The following is an 18,521-nucleotide window of genomic DNA, read 5'->3' on the forward strand; positions in this document are numbered from 1 at the left end:
GGGAACACTTCTCCAGCCTGCTGAATGGCAGTGAACGCACAACACCAGGAGAAGGAAAACCCGATTCCCCAATCGATGACGATGGAGCAGACGTTCCATTACCCGACCACGAAGAAGTTCGAATAGCAATTGCCCGCCTCAAGAACAACAAAGCGGCAGGGGCCGACGGACTACCGGCCGAGCTATTCAAACACGGCGGCGAAGAACTGGATAGGAGCATGCATCAGCTTCTTTGTAAAATATGGTCGGACGAAAGCATGCCCAACGATTGGAATTTAAGTGTGCTATGCCCAATCCATAAAAAAGGAGACCCCACAATCTGCGCCAACTACCGTTAGATTAGCCTCCTCAACATCGCATATAAGGTTCTATCGAGCGTATTGTGGTGAAAGATTAAAGCCCACCGTCAACAAACTGATTGACCTTATCAGTGTGGCTTCAGACCTGGAAAATCAACAACCGACCAGATATTCACCATGCGCCAAATCTTGAAAAGACCCGTGAAAGGGGGAATCGACACACACCACCTCTTCGTCGATTTCAAAGCTGCTTTCGACAGCACGAAAAGGAGCTGCCTTTATGCCGCGATGTCTGAATTTGGTATCCCGCAAAACTAATACGGCTGTGTAAACTGACGTTGAACAACACGAAAAGCTCCGTCAGGATCGGGAAGCGACCTCTCCGAGCCGTTCGATACCAAACGAGGTTTCAGACAAGGCGACTCCCCTATCGTGCGACTTCTTCAACCTGCTCCTGGAGAAAATAGTTCGAGCTGCAGAACTAAACAGAGAAGGTACCATCTTCTATAAGAGTGTACAGCTGCTGGCGTATGCCGACGATATTGATATCATCGGCCTCAACACCCGCGCCGTTAGTTCTGCTTTCTCTAGGCTGGACAAGGAAGCACAGAAAATGGGTCTGGCAGTGAACGAGGGCAAAACGAAATATCTCCTGTCATCAAACAAACAGTCGTCGCACTCGCGACTTGGCTCTCACGTCACTGTTGACAGTCATAACTTTGAAGTTGTAGATAATTTCGTATATTTAGGAAGCAGCATTAACACCACTAATAATGTCAGCCTGGAAATCCAACGCAGGATTGCTCTTGCCAACAGGTGCTACTTCGGACTGAGTAGGCAATTGAAAAGTAAAGTCCCCTCTCGACGAACAAAAGCTAAACTCTTTAAGTCGCTCATAATTCCCGTCCTGCTATATGGTGCAGAGGCTTGGGCGATGACAGCAACCGATGAGTCGACGTTACGAGTTTTCGAGAGAAAAATTCTGGCGAAAGATTTATGGTCCTTTGCGCATTGGCCACGGCGAATATCGCATCCGATGGAACGATGAGCTGTACGAGATATATGACGACACGGACATGTTCAGCGAATTAAAAGACAGCGGTACTACGCTGGCTAGGTCATGTTGTTTGGGTATCATGATATAATAATATCTCTAGATTGTTTATTTCTCCCACAAAGACAAGAGTCAATGGTAGGTGAACTCTTGGTGTGTTTATCGGCAGGTGTTTTGTATTTCGAATGATAATATTATGACTATCAGATGGTATCCGATCCAATGCTATTTTGTACATGTTTGTAAATTGTTATTCTGTTAAAGAAACATTTGTAAATCTTGGACAATGGTTCTCTTCACTGTTGGATTGTGAGCACAACGATTATCAACTTCCGCATATGAATTGGCCATAAAAAAATTTGTAAAAGTTAATGATATGCATCAGGTAATGGTAACAGTGCCCCAAGTAAGCGATAAATTTGTCCTTGTATCTGCAATTTTTAAAAATTTGGCCATTATTTATTTCTTATATATATACATACTAGCTTTTACCCGCGACTTCGTCCGCATAAGTTTTTTCGTTTTCTCCCGGCTGTAAGTCCCCCTGCAACAATGTCCCACTATCGTGTTGCGGTCCTCAACTTCACATCAAAATCTCTTCAAAAGCAACCTAAGCACATAATGGATAGCTCCGAATGTTTTCTTAGTAAATATAAAAAGTAAATAATGTAAATCGGTTTAAAATATGTACTACTAACTACCTACCTGCCAACCCTCGATGTTAGACAGTGTGACATCCGCAACATCGTCTACGTAGGATGTACTAACTTAATGTAAGTAGTATAATAATGTAGGAAGCTAAAAATAAGGGGCCTTATTACTATAGTACATTTTTGTAAACTATGTTCGTTGTTTTTCCCTCTCTGGCCAACACATGGAGATTCTGAAACACGTGAGCAAGCCACGTATAATTGTCCGTGAGAAAAACAACTCTTTTCTAAATTAATGCCGGCTACTTTTAATGTTTGCCCCTGAGCTTTATTTATCGTCATAGCGAATGCGCTTTTCAGCGTAAACTGTAATCTCTTAAATTGGAATTGCAAATCTGTCGGAATTATGGGTATATGTATGGGGGATTAAAACATTCTCCTTTTGCCATTCCAGTCATAATGATTGCTTTTACAATATTGCGACCGAGGTGTGTTACTTGCAAACCGTGTGCCATTACACAAAGTCTTCGTGCATCTAAATTCCGCATCAAAAGGACAGAAACGCCTACTTTCAGCCTCAGTTTGTTTGAAGGTACTCCCCTAACAGTTCTAAAGAATTAAGAAATTCTGTTACAGGGTATGATGTTACTTGTTCAGTATCCTTTACAGTGACTACAGAGAATCACCTCCCACGCGTGACATAAATTGCTCGTTTATCTGTCCCACCATTTCATTCGTCGGCGCTAAAAATGCTCTTTCACATAACCATTCTCTATTCCTCATATTAGTTAGCAGTTCGCTATAGACGAAGTTATTTAGATCGTCTGTATTATGCACAACATTGCAGAATTCACGATCCAATGTAGTCATGCCATTACCATCCTTTTGCCATACTATCTTCTCCAATTTTAAGAAGAGTAGCAGCATATTGTCCAGATTGTACATCATTGTGTAGTTGCACTCTCATATTTGTAGGTAGACAGATCAACTTTTTTACGTGCACCCATAACGTTGACGCTTTTAAACGCGCATTTATTTCATCTGCAGGGATGCCTTTAGTGATAACCGGCAAAGTCTGTCTAAAATCGCCCGCTAAAAGTACTACCATCCCCCCATGATATTTGGATTACTCTTGATGTCTTTTAAAATCCGATCTAGAGCTTCAATTACTCTTTTATGGGAAATGGTACACTCATCCCAAAGTAATAATTTACATTGCTGACACATACGTCCACGCTCGTTGTTTTTAATTATATACACACTGGCATTTCTTCATGGTTCGACCACCATTGAGCAGAGTGGCGGCTATTCCGGAAGAGGCAACTGCTACAGCATTTCCTTTATCTTTTCGGATTTGGGCTAAAGCAAGTTTAAAAGAAAGGTTTTTCCCGTGCCTCCAGGAACATCCAAAAAAAACAAACCATCTTCGATTTTTTTGACAACATTGTCAAATACTAACCTTTGTTCTGGGTTCAAACGTGGAACAGACTCTGTTAATTTTTGTTGTAAGGAAGAAGTATCGTAATCTAGTTCCCGTATTATATCGCTACTGATTTCCTAGTTTCTCTGTGGTCTATTCATTCCATAATCTGATAAATCCTTTCCAGAAATTGTTTTATCCTGGTCTTCAATTTTTGTCAGACCCTCATTATAAATTAAATCACTGTACGTGACATTGGGATTTTGCTCTTGTAATCTGTGCAATATATCGTCCGTCATATCTTTTTTGTATTTATCCCACAATTGTTGAGGATTTGAAAGACCACATGTCGCTACTAATACAGCAAATAGCTCTCTCATCTTGCCTGCTGATCTACATTGAACAGCTTCTTTCAGTGTCACATCCCAATGGTTATCATTCTCCAGTAGTCCTCTTGCCTCACATGCCTCTCGAAATGTAGAAAAATCTTGTGTGTTATATTTTTTCAGATTATTGAAAGAGGTAGGTCCGCGCACATGGTGTAAAAGCATGCGTAGACAAAAACATTCCATGTTACTAATATGAACTGTATAAACTCGTCCTAAAGCATCTCCTAATTTGACGCCAGGCCAATCCTGAACAGAAGTACCTTGAATGTGGCGTTTCCAAGTTTTCCTACTTGCATCCCAAGTATAATACCTCGGCACCTCGCCATAAAGAAGAGTTGTTGCAAACTCATCTCTGATACAAAGATCAAAAAAAGCAGTGAGAGTGGTTTTTGGCGGAGTAGTTATTCGTTCGTGGAAATTGTGTTCATTAAAATAAACGCGTTCACCATTTTCTAAATGCACGCTGAGATGTATCACGGTGGGATGCCTTTCGTGCAACGGAAATCCTAGCAGTCGCCACACGGCTTCGTTGCTGCTGACATACCGACCAGACTGATAAGTTTGTACCTCATTTACAAGATTCGCAAGATCAGTATTTCAAAAATTGAAAATAGCTTGATCACTACCCTTGTTTATATATTATATTTGCAGATATATTTGATGGCGCGTACTGAACTGCATGCCTCAACATTTATGTGGGCGTTAAACATTTTTGATAAAATTGGTGAATAGGGGACTACCCAACTATTATCAACCGTAACGTCGCTACCATTTCGGAGCTTCACGGTTACTGTTCGACCTCCGTCTGCTGGCGCTCTTCTACAATACTTCGGGTATCCGTGGTCGTTGTGAACGGTCTCTTTCACTAACTTGCGAGGAAATTTTTTTGGTCATTTTCCGTCTTTCATGCAGAGGCTCTGTGAATTTTCGGGTCCGCATGGACGGTGAATCATAATTTTTACAATAATGTCATGGAGAGTCTTGTCAATGTTAGGATCCGGTATTTCAGCGTTGATTATGCTATCTATTTGATCGGGTCGTATCTTATCTTTTAACCACAATAATATATGGACATGTGGCAGTCCACGTTTCTGCCATTCGACAGAGTACATAAAGCAGCGCGCTTCTCCGAACACTCGGCCTTTATTAATCACATCCATTAGTTTTTTAACTTTAAGTCTGAAAAGTCTTGCGACTACATCATGTCTATCTATTGCGCTTTGCCCCGGCACAAACTCATTGACTATTTCGGGCCAGGCTGGTTTGCAAATAAAGGTGACGAATAAGTCAGGACGACCATGTGTACGCACATAAACAAACGCGTCCTGAGTATATTCGTGTAAGTACCGCGGGCTATTTACAAATGAAGACGGTAAAATGACCATGCGACCTAAGTTATTTGGATTTAAATTTATGTCATTTGCCACAGCGTCTTGAAGATTGATGTAATTCTCTGCTCTTAGTTTAGTACCGTAGCCTCTCGCTTTCAACTTTAACGTACATGTCAACGTAAAACTGATTGGCCAGTTGCTTGTGTCTTAGTAAAATGTTAAAGTTGTTTTCTCATATCATCATGTTGTAGGCGTAGAAATCCATGCATGAAACCTTTTTGTTATGCAAGGGAAGACCTGTTACAGGATTAATTTGAGGAACTTGAAAGTGATACCCCTCTTGTCCCTTACTAAATATGATCGGATATTGCAACGCATCATAAAATTTATGAGTATCAGGCACCCTGGTTAATGTGTCATCCCGGGCCTGTAAAACTATGTCACGGGAAGCAAACTGTTCGCCTGTAACCATGCCTGCGACTTCATTTATTAACGGTGCATTATACCGCCTTTCATGTTCCCCACTTGGTGTGCGATCGGGCTGCATCACCAACCTATAATCATCTCCCGGCATTCTTTCTAGTGCTGTTTCGAAAGTATTGATAAGGCGACTATGTTCACGCAACATTCTCTGGATTTTTAAAACAGTATCCCTTTCGATTTCGTGTCGATTCCTTGACACCTGCGATCAGCTTCGTTTTCTTCATCGCCCATGAAATAAAGTTGCGAAAACTTTGGTTCTTCATTATTTGCGGGAAGTAAGGAACCAATCCTGTGATACACCTATCCTTGGATGGTAAAAGTTGCTGAAAATCCAGGCATTACGACCTCTTTATCTACACCAAATGACGTAATCTGAAAGCAAGAACTATACTTTCTAATCCTGCTTAAAAACCGGCGCGATTCGTTACAGTCGTATAAAAGTAAAGATTTAAGAGGTTCCTCTGGCTCGCCAAGTAATGGAATTTTAACCTTTTCAACAGAATAGCAAACACCTGGAGTTTCTTCTTTCCATTTCAGTGCTTCACAATATCTGCATTTTTTTTTCCATTCTCTCAATGATAACCAATCGGTGATTAACATAGTCGATCAAAGGGTCATACTCAAAAGCGGCGCCATTAAATGCCTTCCACGTCTTCTTTCTGCGTGCCGTTCAGCATTTAAAAGACGTCGTCTTTGTTAATCTTCGTCAGTCTCTGCCGCAATCAATTGCGCGTGACGTTCGGCATCTAAAACTCGACGTGTCTGAGTCTGTTCCACTGTCTCAGAAGCTCTTTGAGATGCGTGGCGTTCAGCATCCAGGATCTGACGGGCCTGAGTCTGCGTAAGCGTCTCAGAGGCCCTTTGAGATGCGTGGCGCTGAGAATCTAACATCTGACGCGTCTGAGTCTGCTCTTCAGATTATTTGCTTCTAGCTACATTTGCAGTTCGAGCTCTTTCAATTTTCAAAAAATTAATTTTTTTTTTGCTTGGTTCGAAAGTATAGTCCTTTAAGAATATACTGTAAAATTTTTAAAAGGAATTATTTTAGCTTCTATAGCCGTTTTAGCAGGTAGCGCGCGGTAGAGGCGCTCGATGAATGAATACTTTAAACCAGAGATAAAGAGATGTTTAACTCCTCTCTCACTGGAAGTGAAAGAGCAATTGCTAAACGTCAAAACCTGCTGAACTTTGACAGCTAATCGAGTTCAGTAGGTTTTGACGTTTATCAATTGGAAACGAGCGATGGCTAGATTGAAATCTTACCAAAAAAATGTGTAGACGGAGGGATTTGTTGCATCGTTCAAGACCACTTAAAAAAAATATAAAACAATGAAAATTAAATAAATTTGTGAAATTTAAAGATATTTGATGGAACGTTTTGTAATTTGAAGCACCATAGCTTTATTTTCAATGGAAAATGATTAAAAACATTTAATCAGCTAACAAGCTTAAATCCTATTATTGGGTATTGAAAGGACAAAAGTCAGTTGTTATAATATTCTTTAAAAAGATTTAAATAGTTTCTCCATATAATAAATAACCACTATTTAGTAATTTTTATTCGTACTAAATGTTGGGTATTGGGTTGATAAATGCCCAAAAATTGTTGTTTTGTTCAATGTGGCCATAACGGAAAATGTTATAAAAAACGCTAATTGTGAGGCGCTCTCACACTGGAATAAGTTTAACATCCCTTATTCCTGCTTTCAACTCATTTATCTCAAAACTACTTTTTTCGGCGTGCCGTTGATGATAAAAAAAACTGTCCTTCCGAATCACTTGAAATTTTAATAGGGTGTTAATAAGATCAATATCTATCGCGGGGACTACGATCAAATCTTAAGAACTTCGATTTTTTTTCGATCTAAAACTGGTCCAAAAATAGCTGTTTTCAGAATCTGATCTTCAAGAGCGTGAAATTTTTTAATTTTCAATTTTATTTGTGGTTGTAGGACCAGCGATAGCTGCACTCCTACTGAGTAATAATTTATTTGGTTTTTATGTTTCAGAGGTTCAGAAGAGTCGAAATCAACAATGGCACCGGGAGTAATTTTTTAAGATAGCTTTTTTTGGACGCCATTTTTAATATTGTTAAAAATTTTTTACTTAAGAAAGAAATATTTTTGTACTTTTCATAAGTGTATAAATAAACTGTAAAAATTTTAAATTGATTGCTCTTTTTTTAAACCTTAAAAAAAATTCAGAAAACACCCTTAATTGAGCGTTCTAGACCACCGGGACCCCTTAAAATGCATTGTCATGCAAAACAATAGCATTCAACAAACAATAACACAAGCATTACTAAGGATAAAATGTTTACATATGATAACCCATGGGTTCTTAGAATACATTTTAGCAACTGTTTGTAAATGTACTCACATTAAAACAAACCCAAGGTCACACAACATGTGCACTTGAAAACAAATCCATACCATGTAGCATAAACAATATGCTACATACATACATATGTACATGCACATGAATTGAGAAATAACAAATGAAAGCGACTGCAAAAATAAAGAATAATACATATCTGAGTAAACCTAGAGATATGAATGATTGGTTAAAAAAATACCTACATCTAACAGCTACCTCAACTACCTAATAATAAAAATGTAACTAAGTACTATCTATCTCCTAACTAAATTTCATCAAAATCCGTTCAGTCGTTTAGGCATGATAGAGCAAAACTCCCAGCAAAATCCATAAAAAAATCACTAACTCAATTCAGTTTTTTGCCTAATTCCTACCTCCTAAGTACGATGACAGGATCATTTTGATCTTATATCCGTTTTTAGGTAACCATCTATTACCTTACTAAATTTCATCAAAATCCGTTCAGCCGTTTAGATGTGAAAGAGCAAAAGTCCCAACAAAAACGACTAAAAATCACTTACTAAATTTAGTTACCTGCCTACTGCCTACCCCCTAAGAACGATGGCGTGATTATTTATAGCCTATGACCATTTCTAGGTTATCATCTATCACCATAACAAATTTCATCAAAATCCGTTCAGCCGTTTAGGCGTGAAAGAGTAACAGACAGACAGAGTTACTTTCGCATTTATAATATTAATATGGATTTCAGCACAAACTTGAATATTATAAAACAATATTCTGGTATAATACCTTGAAAGTGGGCATGGAATTGTCCTGTATAATCTGTGTAGCGCCAAAATCTGTGTTTTCGGTTATGTAAAATATGTCAAACGAAAACACAGTTTTCGCTGAAAACTATTTGAAAACTTACATTCCACTCAATATAATCGGCGCCTGCTCTAGTTTAATCGATGTGTTTGGAAGACTTATTTTGCCGGCCCTAAATTGTCAGTTGATATTTGTTTACATTCCATATACAAATACAGCTGTCACATGATATTCTCATATTAGGCGGATTCTCTTGCTCTTGCAAAACCCTTGCACGGTGCACGAATTGCATATATTTCCACTTGGTGCACCGGCCCAACAACAAACACACGCAGAAAATTATTTGCAATGGCTGTAAAATATGTCAGACCAAAGCCCATGTTTATTTTCGTGCCGTCATATGTCATTAGATTCGGCAATGGGTGTTCTCTTGGCCTTGCATATTTCGGTATAGGATTTTTGCATTTTGAGTCATCGTGCAATCTTGCAAGAGCAAGAGAATGCCGATATTGATAGCTGTCAGTGAAAACTAATCGAAAACACACATTGTCGGTCCGAACGACTTAGATTCCACAACATAGAAATCTGTTTTCAATGTCGGTCCGAATATAGTAGGGGTGCTCTTGCAAGATTGCAAATTGCAAAAATACTATACCGAAATATACAAGGGCACGACAGCACCCATTGCAGAATCTGGTGATTTATGAACGGCTGATTCGGTCAATTTATTGTGAATGATTATTATGCATGGCTATTGTGAATTGGCGCACTTTCTGCATACATTTTTAACAAAAAAAACTGTAACAAATCTTTATAATTTAAATAGAAATTATAAAATCTATTTTAAACTTACCTTCTTCAACAATTTAACGACGTAATATGTCTTTTTGTAAAATGACAGGGTTGCAATTATATTTTTGCATGATATTGCACGCAAATATACATGGGTTTTGGTCTGACATATTTTACAGCGGGTAAAATTTAGAATAGCATCCCCGGGTTTCGGGGATAAAATGGGTATCACTGGAAAGGTGACGTTTTCAAGATCACGAAAATATACATATATAGTTGCCGCTGACTTATAGTTTTAAAGATATTTGCATTTAAAGTTGAAAAATTGACAACGTTTACATTGGTAATTTGTATATTGTGAGTAACTTTTTCTCTTATATTATGCACTTTTCACTTACTAACACTTCACTATAACGTTTCTGTATATTAATTTTTTTAATATTTGTTGTAAATATAGCTTTATTTTAATTATTTTATTTTAGTTACAATTCTCTGCTTTTGCACAATAAGAAAGGGGTTGCCATGGTTATTTTTTTGGAGCGCGGCGCAGAAATATTAAAAAAATATAATATACAGAAACGTTATAGTGAAGTGTTAGTAAGTGAAAAGTGCATAATATAAGTGAAAAAGTTACTCACAATATACAAATTATCAATGTAAAAGTTATCAATTTTTCAACTTTAAATGCAAATATCTTTAAAACTATAAGTCAGCGGCAACTATATATATATATATTTTCGTGATCTCGAGAACGTCACCTTTCCAGTGGTACCCATTTTATTCCCTAAATCCGAGGATGTTATTCTAAAACCCAGCCTTTACAGCCATTGCAAATAATTTTCTGCGTGTGTTTGTTGTTGGGCCGGTGCACCAAGTGGAAATATATGCAATTCGTGCACCGTGCAAGGATTTTGCAAAAGCAAGCGAATACCCCCAGTATTTGTAGCCTGTAATGGGTATTTAACAATCCAATGATCGCACTCAAGTTCTAAGTTGCATCAAGAAATCTGTTATAATATTATATCAAACCAGTTGCGACAGCTTCCACATATGTCGATCTCTAGTCTGAACGCAAATTATTTGTTAAAATGAACTCTGATGAGTGATAGACTCGTTGATAGTAGTTTTCCAACGAGAGTAAAGTTTGTTCATGTGTATGGTGAATAGTATAAAATTGTTATTTATTATTAATGTTTGTGAGAAGTGTTTAAAATGCATAAGTAGATAAAATCGATATTCTTTGCGAATATCTTAAGTTTTTTTAGGCGTATGGTGAATAGTGTAAAATTGTTATTTATTATTAATGTTTGTGAGAAGTGTTTAAAATGCATAAGTAGATAAAAACGATATTCGGTGCGAATATCTTAAGTTTTTTTTAGTACTTCTTCATTATTGTAAATACATTCGTACTAAACTATAAAATAAGTAGCAATTAAAAGTGTTATTAGTACGTAAAGACTAATCATGGTCCACAATGGGTATGAATCATTTTAAACCTCTTATGGTTCTGGATAAATTTTAGCGTAGAAAATTTCGAATTCGGGCATAACATGTATATCAGCTGATCAAGGAAGATCCCCAGATATATTCATATACAGTGGCGGATAAAAATCCAAATACACCCCTGTTTTCAAGGTTCTGATATTACCAAAAGATTTACAATTTGTCAAAGATGTCGGCACGATTCCGATTACTTTGGCGGAGGAGTAAAAAAACCGAATTTCCGTATAAATAGGGTATGTAGGGATAGGGGAGCTTCTCCAGAGGAGGAATATCTAAAAATAATGTAAAAATTACTAATATTTTTTAAAATATTCACGATTAAAAGTTCAAAAATTTGCACTAAGAAAACATGTTATTTCTCTATGTTTCACAAAATTTTTGGCTGGGATTTAGATTAGCATCCCCGGATTTCGGGGATAAAATGGGTGTCACTGGAAAGGTGGCGTTCTCCAGATCACGAAAATATATACATTTAGTTGCCGCTGACTTATAATTTTTAAGATATTTGCATTTAAAGATGAAAAATTAGCAGCTTTTATATTGATAATTTGCTTACTGTGAATAACTTTTTCACTTATATTATGCACTTTTCATTTACTAACACTTCAATATAACGTTTTTGTATATAAATTTCTTTAATATTTATTGCAAATAAAGCTTTATTTTAATTATTTAATTTTAGTTAAATTCACAGGATTTTCACAACAAGAATAGGGTTGCATACTAGCAAATAAATGGTATTGCCATATCTGCCTAGTTGTCAACAAAAGAAAATAAGCAAAAACATTATACCCCAAATACATAAATGGAAAACGCAATATCTTTAGCAATTTCTTATAACAGAAAAACAGTTGCAGAAAGGAGTTCAACGCGAAAGAACTCTGAACACCCCGGTGTTGGATCCGCCAGAGTTATGTTTTTTGAAATAAGAGTTATTTTTTTTTGTAATAAGAGTTATTTTTTTTTTTAAATAAGAGTTATTTTTTTTAAATAAGTGTTTTTTTTTAAATAAGAGTTATTTTTTTAAATAAGAGATATTTTTTTTTGAAATAAGAGTTATTTTTTTTGAAATAAGAGATTTTTTTTTGAAATAAGCGTTATTTTTTTTGAAATGCGGCCGAAGGCCGCCAGTAGAGAAAGGAATTCTACGCGAAAGAAATCTGAACACCCCGGTGTTGGATCGGCCAGGGTTATTTTTTTTGAAATGCGGACGAAGGCCGCCAGTACAGAAAGGAATTCTACGCGAAATAACTCTGAACACCGGGGTGTTCATAGTTCTTTCGCGTAGAATTCCTTTCTGTACTGGCGACCTTCCGCCGCGCTTAAAAAAAATAACCCAGGTCAATCCAACACCGGGGTGCTCAGAGTTCCTTCGAATAGAACTCTGAACATTTCGGTGTTGGATCGACGATGAACGATTCCACAGAATTTGATCAACTAGAATAATTTTTAAAGTTTGGATAAAAGGTTGTAATACCGTGAAGGGTATAACTCCCTTTTTAACACTTCATTTTCTTTAACGGCAATAATTCTAGCAACAATTGTACTGTTAATTTTCAAACTAAGTATTGTTTATTTTTTTTGTTTCGCTTTTACTTATAAATTTGGTTAAGCAATTAGCAAGTGTGGTTAATGATTTTTGAATATTTTCATTTATTTAAATTGGTTTTTTATTAAAAAAATATAATTAAAAAATGTGTGCACAACGATCAGGTATGTTATCAAATATATCTAAATTTTTAATAAAGTATTCTCTGTAGATTTCGATGAACCTTCCACCAGCCGCGGTGTACGTAGAAGTGATCTTACCGTTGCAGAATTAAGAAGGATGTGGAATATTACAAAAGTTGTTCAGACATTTAGCACTAGGGAGCAATGCATTGCCTTTGCGGAACAAGAGGGCTTAATTTTGAGCAATAAATTGTGCCGCAAGCACAAAACACCCATGATCCCCACTCTATTGGGGAATAATACGGTGGGATCTTTTAGATGCCGTAGAGGTAGCTGCCGTTCGCTGGCCGCAATATCGAGGGCCAAAGGCACTTGGTTTGAAAATGCAAGGATACCATTGCCTCAGATTTTTTATCTGATGTTCGCATACGCTTCTCACTGGTGTCAGACTGAAGTCAGAAAAAACAGCTTTATAGCTATTTTGTCAACAGCCACCATATGCGATTGGTACAGCTACTGTCGAGAAGCCGTTGTGTTGTATCAAGTAGATCAGGAAGAGGCTGTGGGGAAAATTGGTGGTCCCGAAAAAATAGTACAAATAGATGAAAGCAAGTTTGGAAAACGAAAATACAATAAAGGTAATAACTCATATATATAAAATTTTACGTACTAACTTATTTTCTCATATTTCAGGTAGAAGAGTTGAAGGTCACTGGGTACTGGGCATGGTAGAGGATGGGAGCGAGGACTTGAGATTGGCAGTGTGTCCCGAGAACATAAGATCTGCTGAGGTGCTCATACCTATTATCAAGAAGCACGTGGCGGAAGGGTCAATTATATGTACCGACTTTTGGAGGGCATATAATTGCCTTTCCGATCATGGGTATGAGCACCGAAGGGTCAATCATAGTGATCCGGATAATCCCTTTGTCGCCCCAGACGGGACACACACTCAAAGGATTGAGTCACAGTGGCGTGTCATAAAACGATACTTTTTAAAGGACAATTACGCGAACCAACAAAATTTTACAGATTTAATTATTGAATATCTGTGGCTTAAAACTATACGCAGAAACCACGAAGACCCATTCGAAAAGCTTTTACAAGCAATAAAGCATACATACCAACCATAAATTTGTTTTTGGTTTTATTTATGACAAAATATTTTTTATATTAAAAATTTTTCAGGTATTTGGGGTACAATGTTCTTGCTTATTTTCTTTTGTTGACAACTAGGCAGATATGGCAATACCATTTATTTGCTAGTATGCAACCCTATTCTTGTGAAAATGCTGTGAATTTAACTAAAATTAAATAATTAAAATAAAGCTTTATTTGCAATAAATATTAAAGAAATTTATATACAAAAACGTTAAAGTGAAGTGTTAGTAAGTGAAAAGTGCATAATATAAGTGAAAAAGTTATTCACAATAAGCAAATTATCAATATAAAAGTTGCTAATTTTTCATCTTTAAATGCAAATATCTTAAAAACTATAAGTCAGCGGCAACTAAATGTATATATTTTCGTGATCTGGAGAACGCCACCTTTCCAGTGACACCCATTTTATCCCCGAAATTCGGGGATGCTAATCTAAATTTTACCCAAATTTTTTCACATATTTTACTTTGTATATTTAAATACACACTCTAAGCTTTGAAATAAGCTTACATTTCACTTTTATTTTGCTATATTTTACCTAAATTTATTAATTTAAAAATCACTTAGCACACTCTTCGTTGAAAAGGTTAGATTGTTTACAATTCTGAGGAAAACGAGCCTTGCCACATCTTAAACAGTAAATATGTAGGATTTTTTAAATTTTTTCTTTGTTTGGTTTATCGCGTGATTCTTTTTTCTATATTAACTATCAAAAAATACTTTCGGGAAGAATTTAGGGTAAAGGTTCAGGAGAGCGGCTTTTCCGAAAACGTGCACCAATTTTCACGGAAAATGTCTTAAAATTCGTGTTTTTAATTCCAATTTACGAATATATACGGCGCGTTATCTATTTTTATGTTTTTTTTGTAGTAAAAACAAAAAGAAAAATTACGATTTTGCACGATATTTACGCTATAAATGGAATCACTGTTCGAAATTCAATTGGATACTAGTGCTTGTATAGCAGCGATCGGTTTCGAAATATCTATACTCTCGATATTAGAGACTAAACAAGATTTGATAAAAATGAGAGAAACATAATAAAAAAATAATAATAGTTGGAAAAATAGAAAGAAATTAAAATATCGATATTCTCAATATTCGAGTCTGAACGAGAATTGGTAAAAATGAGAAATACGTAATAGGAAAATAATAATAATTGGAAAAATAAAATGAAATTAAAATATCGATATTCTCAATATTCGGGTTTGAAAGAGAATTGGTAAAAATGAGAAATACATGATAGAAAAATTTATAATTCATTATTATTGCAAAAGGAAGAAGAAGTTGGACACAGAAGAATTATGAACGCCGAGGTGTTGGACCTCATTTTTACCAATTCTCTTTCTAACTCAAATATCGAGAGTATCGATAATTCGAAAACGATCAGTGCATAAATTTACAACAGCGATGCCATAATTTCGAACATAACCTTGCCTTTTTCGTTGAAGTGAAGTGATTGAGAAGTTTTACATATTTTTATGAAAAATAACAATAAAAACCATTTCTCTAATTAACTAATTAAAGAACATCAATAATTACGTGTATATAATTGATAGAAAATATATTGTTAACATCTAAAGGCGTGTAAAGTGCAAACGTGAATTTTTGATTTCGGGAAATACGATGTTTTTCTATTAAAACAAAGAAAATATTGTTTTTAAAAGCACGCGCCTAACATATTCGTAAAGTAGAACTAAAAACGAGTATTTTAAGACACTTCCCGTGAAAATTTTTTTTCAGAAAAGCCGCTCTCCTGAACCTTTACCGAATTTAGTATCCCATCCCAGGATTTCGGGAATAAAGTGAATATGGTCGGATAGAGGAGATTCTCCAGATCACGAATATATATGATTATAGCCGCAGGAAGCTTATAGTTTTCGAGTTATTCGCGTTTTAAGTTGAAAATTTGCAATATTTTAATTACATATTTTCGATATATAAAATTAATTTTGCACTTCTATTTTTCACTTTTGTATACACTAACACATCATTTATTCATTTGCACACATTTATTTTATATAATATAGTGCAAAAATAGCTTTTAATACACATTTAAATTATTGTTGAATTTGATTATTTAAGATTAACAAATGAATTACAAACTGTCATATAATCAGTGTTACCTTATCGACATCATTTGTAAAAATAAATGTGTCAAATAATCAGTGTTACTATAGTAAAATATTTTACAAACTAAAATAAAAAAATATAAAAATATAAAGAAATATTATACCCTAAATACAGGAAACATAATCGTTGAAAAACATTAAAAAAAATATAAAAAATTTAATTGGCTGCCAATGTAAAACTGAGTTCTACGGGAGAAAAAAAATGTTTATACCCGGTGTTGGACCGACTTGGTTATTTTTTTTGAAGCGCGGCCGAAGGCCGCCCACGCAAAAAGGAGTTCTACGCGAAAAAAATTTGGTACACCCCGGTGTTTGTTCGACGAGGGTTATTTTTTTTGAAGCGCGGCCGAAGACCGCCCACGCCAAAAGGAGTTCTATGCGAAAAAAATCTGATACACACCGGTGTTTGTTCGACCAGGGTTATTTTTTATGAAGCGCGGCCGAAGGCCGCCCACGCAAAAAGGAGTTCAACGCGAAAAAAATTTTATACACCCCGGTGTTGGACCGATCAGGGTTATTTTTTTTGAAGCGCGGCCGAAGGCCGCCCACGCCAAAAGGAGTTCTACGCGAAAAAAATTTGATACACCCCGTTGTTGGACCGACCAGGGTTATTTTTTCTGAAACGCGGCCGAAGGCCGCCCACGCAAAAAGGAGTTCTACGCAAAAAAAATTTGATACACCCCGGTGTTGGACCGACCAGGGTTATTTTTTTGAAGCGCGGCCGAAGGCCGCCCACGCAAAAAGGAGTTCTACGCAAAAAAAATTTGATACAGCCCGATGTTGGACCGACCAGGGTTATTTTTTTTTGAAGTGCGGCCGAAGGCCGCCCACGCAAAAAGGAGTTCTACGCAAAAAAAATTTGATACACCCCGATGTTGGACCGACCAGGGTTATTTTTTTTGAAGCGCGGCCGCCCACGCAAAAAGGAGTTCTACGCGAAAAAAATTGATACACCCCGGTGTTGGACCGACCAGGGTTATTTTTGTGAAGCGCGGCCGAAGGCCGCCCACGCAGAAAGGAGTTCAACGCGAAAAAAATTTGATACACCCCGGTGTTGGACCGACCAGAGTTATTTTTTTTTATAGGTTGTTGATTTTCGTATTTGGGGTATAATCTGTTCCCTTTATTTCATTTAGTTATTTTACAAATGATGTTGATAAGGTAACACTGATTATATGACAGTTTGTAATTCATTTGTTAATCTTAAATAATCAAATTCAACAATAATTTAAATGTGTATTAAAAGCTATTTTTGCACTATATTATATAAAATAACTGTGTGCAAATGAATAAGTGATGTGTTAGTGTATATAAAAGTGAAAAATATAAGTGCAAAATTAATTTTATATATCGAAAATATGTAATTAAAATATTGCAAGTTTTCAAATTAAAACGCGAATAACTCGAAAACTATAAGCTTCCTGCGGCTATAACCATATATATTCGTGATCTAGAGAATCTCCTCTATCCGACCATACCCATTTTATTCCCGAGATCCTGGGATGGTATACTAAAGCCGACCCATACTTTTTACATACATATGTATATGTGTAATACGTAATTTATGTGACTGAAGTATTTTCGCAAAGTACTCCTTTCTGCTTTGGCGGCTTTCGGCCGCGCTTTAAAAAAATAACCCTGGCCGCGCGAATACCCGGGGTGACTGAAGTACTATCGCGTAGTACTCCTTTCTGCGTTGCGAATTTTAGAACTATAAGGTCGAACATCTCGTAAACTTAGCGTACCAACGTAACTTCAAATCGCGGCGCCAAAGAAATCGGAATTGGTCCCAAAATTGATCAATTTTATAACGAAAACTTAAATTTTGTTTGAATATGAGTGCATAATAACAAAAAGTCAATACATTATTTTATTTTTAACGCAGAAAAGAGTACTACGCGAAAGTACTTCAGTCACCCCGGGTATTCGCTCAGCCAGGGTTATTTTTTTTAGAGCGAGAGAGTTTTCGTACTGTACTGTAACCTTACACTTTATTACGTAAAATTATTTTATAATATTACTTATACATATGTATATATAATATTGTTATATAATATTACTAATACATGTATATAATATTACTTATTTGCTTAATAAATTTAAAAAAGAAAATATCCATATGCATGAATAGAGGAATTTTTGCGAAAAAGAGGAATTTCAGCGAATTGCCTTGTCATCACATGGCAGCGCTCCATTTCTTCGTAATTTTTGGTAAACAAATGAGGTTCAAACGAGTGTAAAACTTAATTTTTAAAATAAAGATTTTTTTTAAATAAAAAACCTGCTAAAAGCGTAAAATGTGGATTTATTTAAAAGATTATAGGGGTCGGCTTTAGTATACCATCCCACGATTTCAGGGTTAAAAGTGATATGGTTGGATAGTGCTGATGCTCCAGATTAAGAAAATATATCATTATTGCCGCCGCGAACTTATAGTTTTCGAGATATTTAAAGTTGAAAATTTTGCAAATTTAATTTTGCAATTTCTC

The 18,521-nt window shown here is 36.1% G+C and overlaps 2 protein-coding genes and 1 long non-coding RNA gene across 7 annotated transcripts in view; 2 read left to right on the forward strand and 1 right to left on the reverse strand.

Moving 5' to 3' along the window:
- Window positions 1-1,660: 1,660 nt before the first annotated feature.
- On the reverse strand, window positions 1,661-2,249 carry LOC120779919. The gene is made up of 3 exons (XR_005705762.1): window positions 2,059-2,249; window positions 1,846-1,995; window positions 1,661-1,784 (listed from the first exon to the last, which is right to left on the reverse strand). It is a non-coding gene; the product is annotated as an uncharacterized LOC120779919 (long non-coding RNA).
- Window positions 2,250-10,633: 8,384 nt separating this feature from the next.
- The window catches only part of LOC120779494 (RING finger protein 11), a 58,242-nt gene continuing 50,354 nt past the window's right edge, over window positions 10,634-18,521 (forward strand). Inside the window, exon 1 of one of the 5 annotated variants that reach the window (XM_040111781.1) lies at window positions 10,634-10,724. The gene's annotated coding sequence lies outside the window, so the exon portion shown is untranslated. The other 4 variants (XM_040111785.1, XM_040111780.1, XM_040111779.1 and 1 more) reach the window with 4 other exon arrangements.
- On the forward strand, window positions 10,925-13,892 carry LOC120779489. Its single transcript, XM_040111775.1, has 3 exons — window positions 10,925-11,043; window positions 12,829-13,377; window positions 13,433-13,892. The coding sequence occupies exons 1-3, from the start codon at window positions 11,040-11,042 to the stop codon at window positions 13,870-13,872; spliced, it is 993 nt and encodes a 330-aa protein (XP_039967709.1). The 5' UTR covers window positions 10,925-11,039; the 3' UTR covers window positions 13,873-13,892.

The sequence above is a fragment of the Bactrocera tryoni genome, unplaced genomic scaffold (genome assembly GCF_016617805.1).
Source record: "Bactrocera tryoni isolate S06 unplaced genomic scaffold, CSIRO_BtryS06_freeze2 scaffold_11, whole genome shotgun sequence".
In the NCBI taxonomy this organism is placed as follows: domain Eukaryota; kingdom Metazoa; phylum Arthropoda; class Insecta; order Diptera; family Tephritidae; genus Bactrocera; species Bactrocera tryoni.

Coding starts and splice junctions, on each gene's coding strand:
- LOC120779489 (XM_040111775.1), top strand. Junction 13,378..13,432: donor AAAACGAAAATACAATAAAG/GTAATAACTCAT, acceptor CTCATATTTCAG/GTAGAAGAGTTGAAGGTCAC.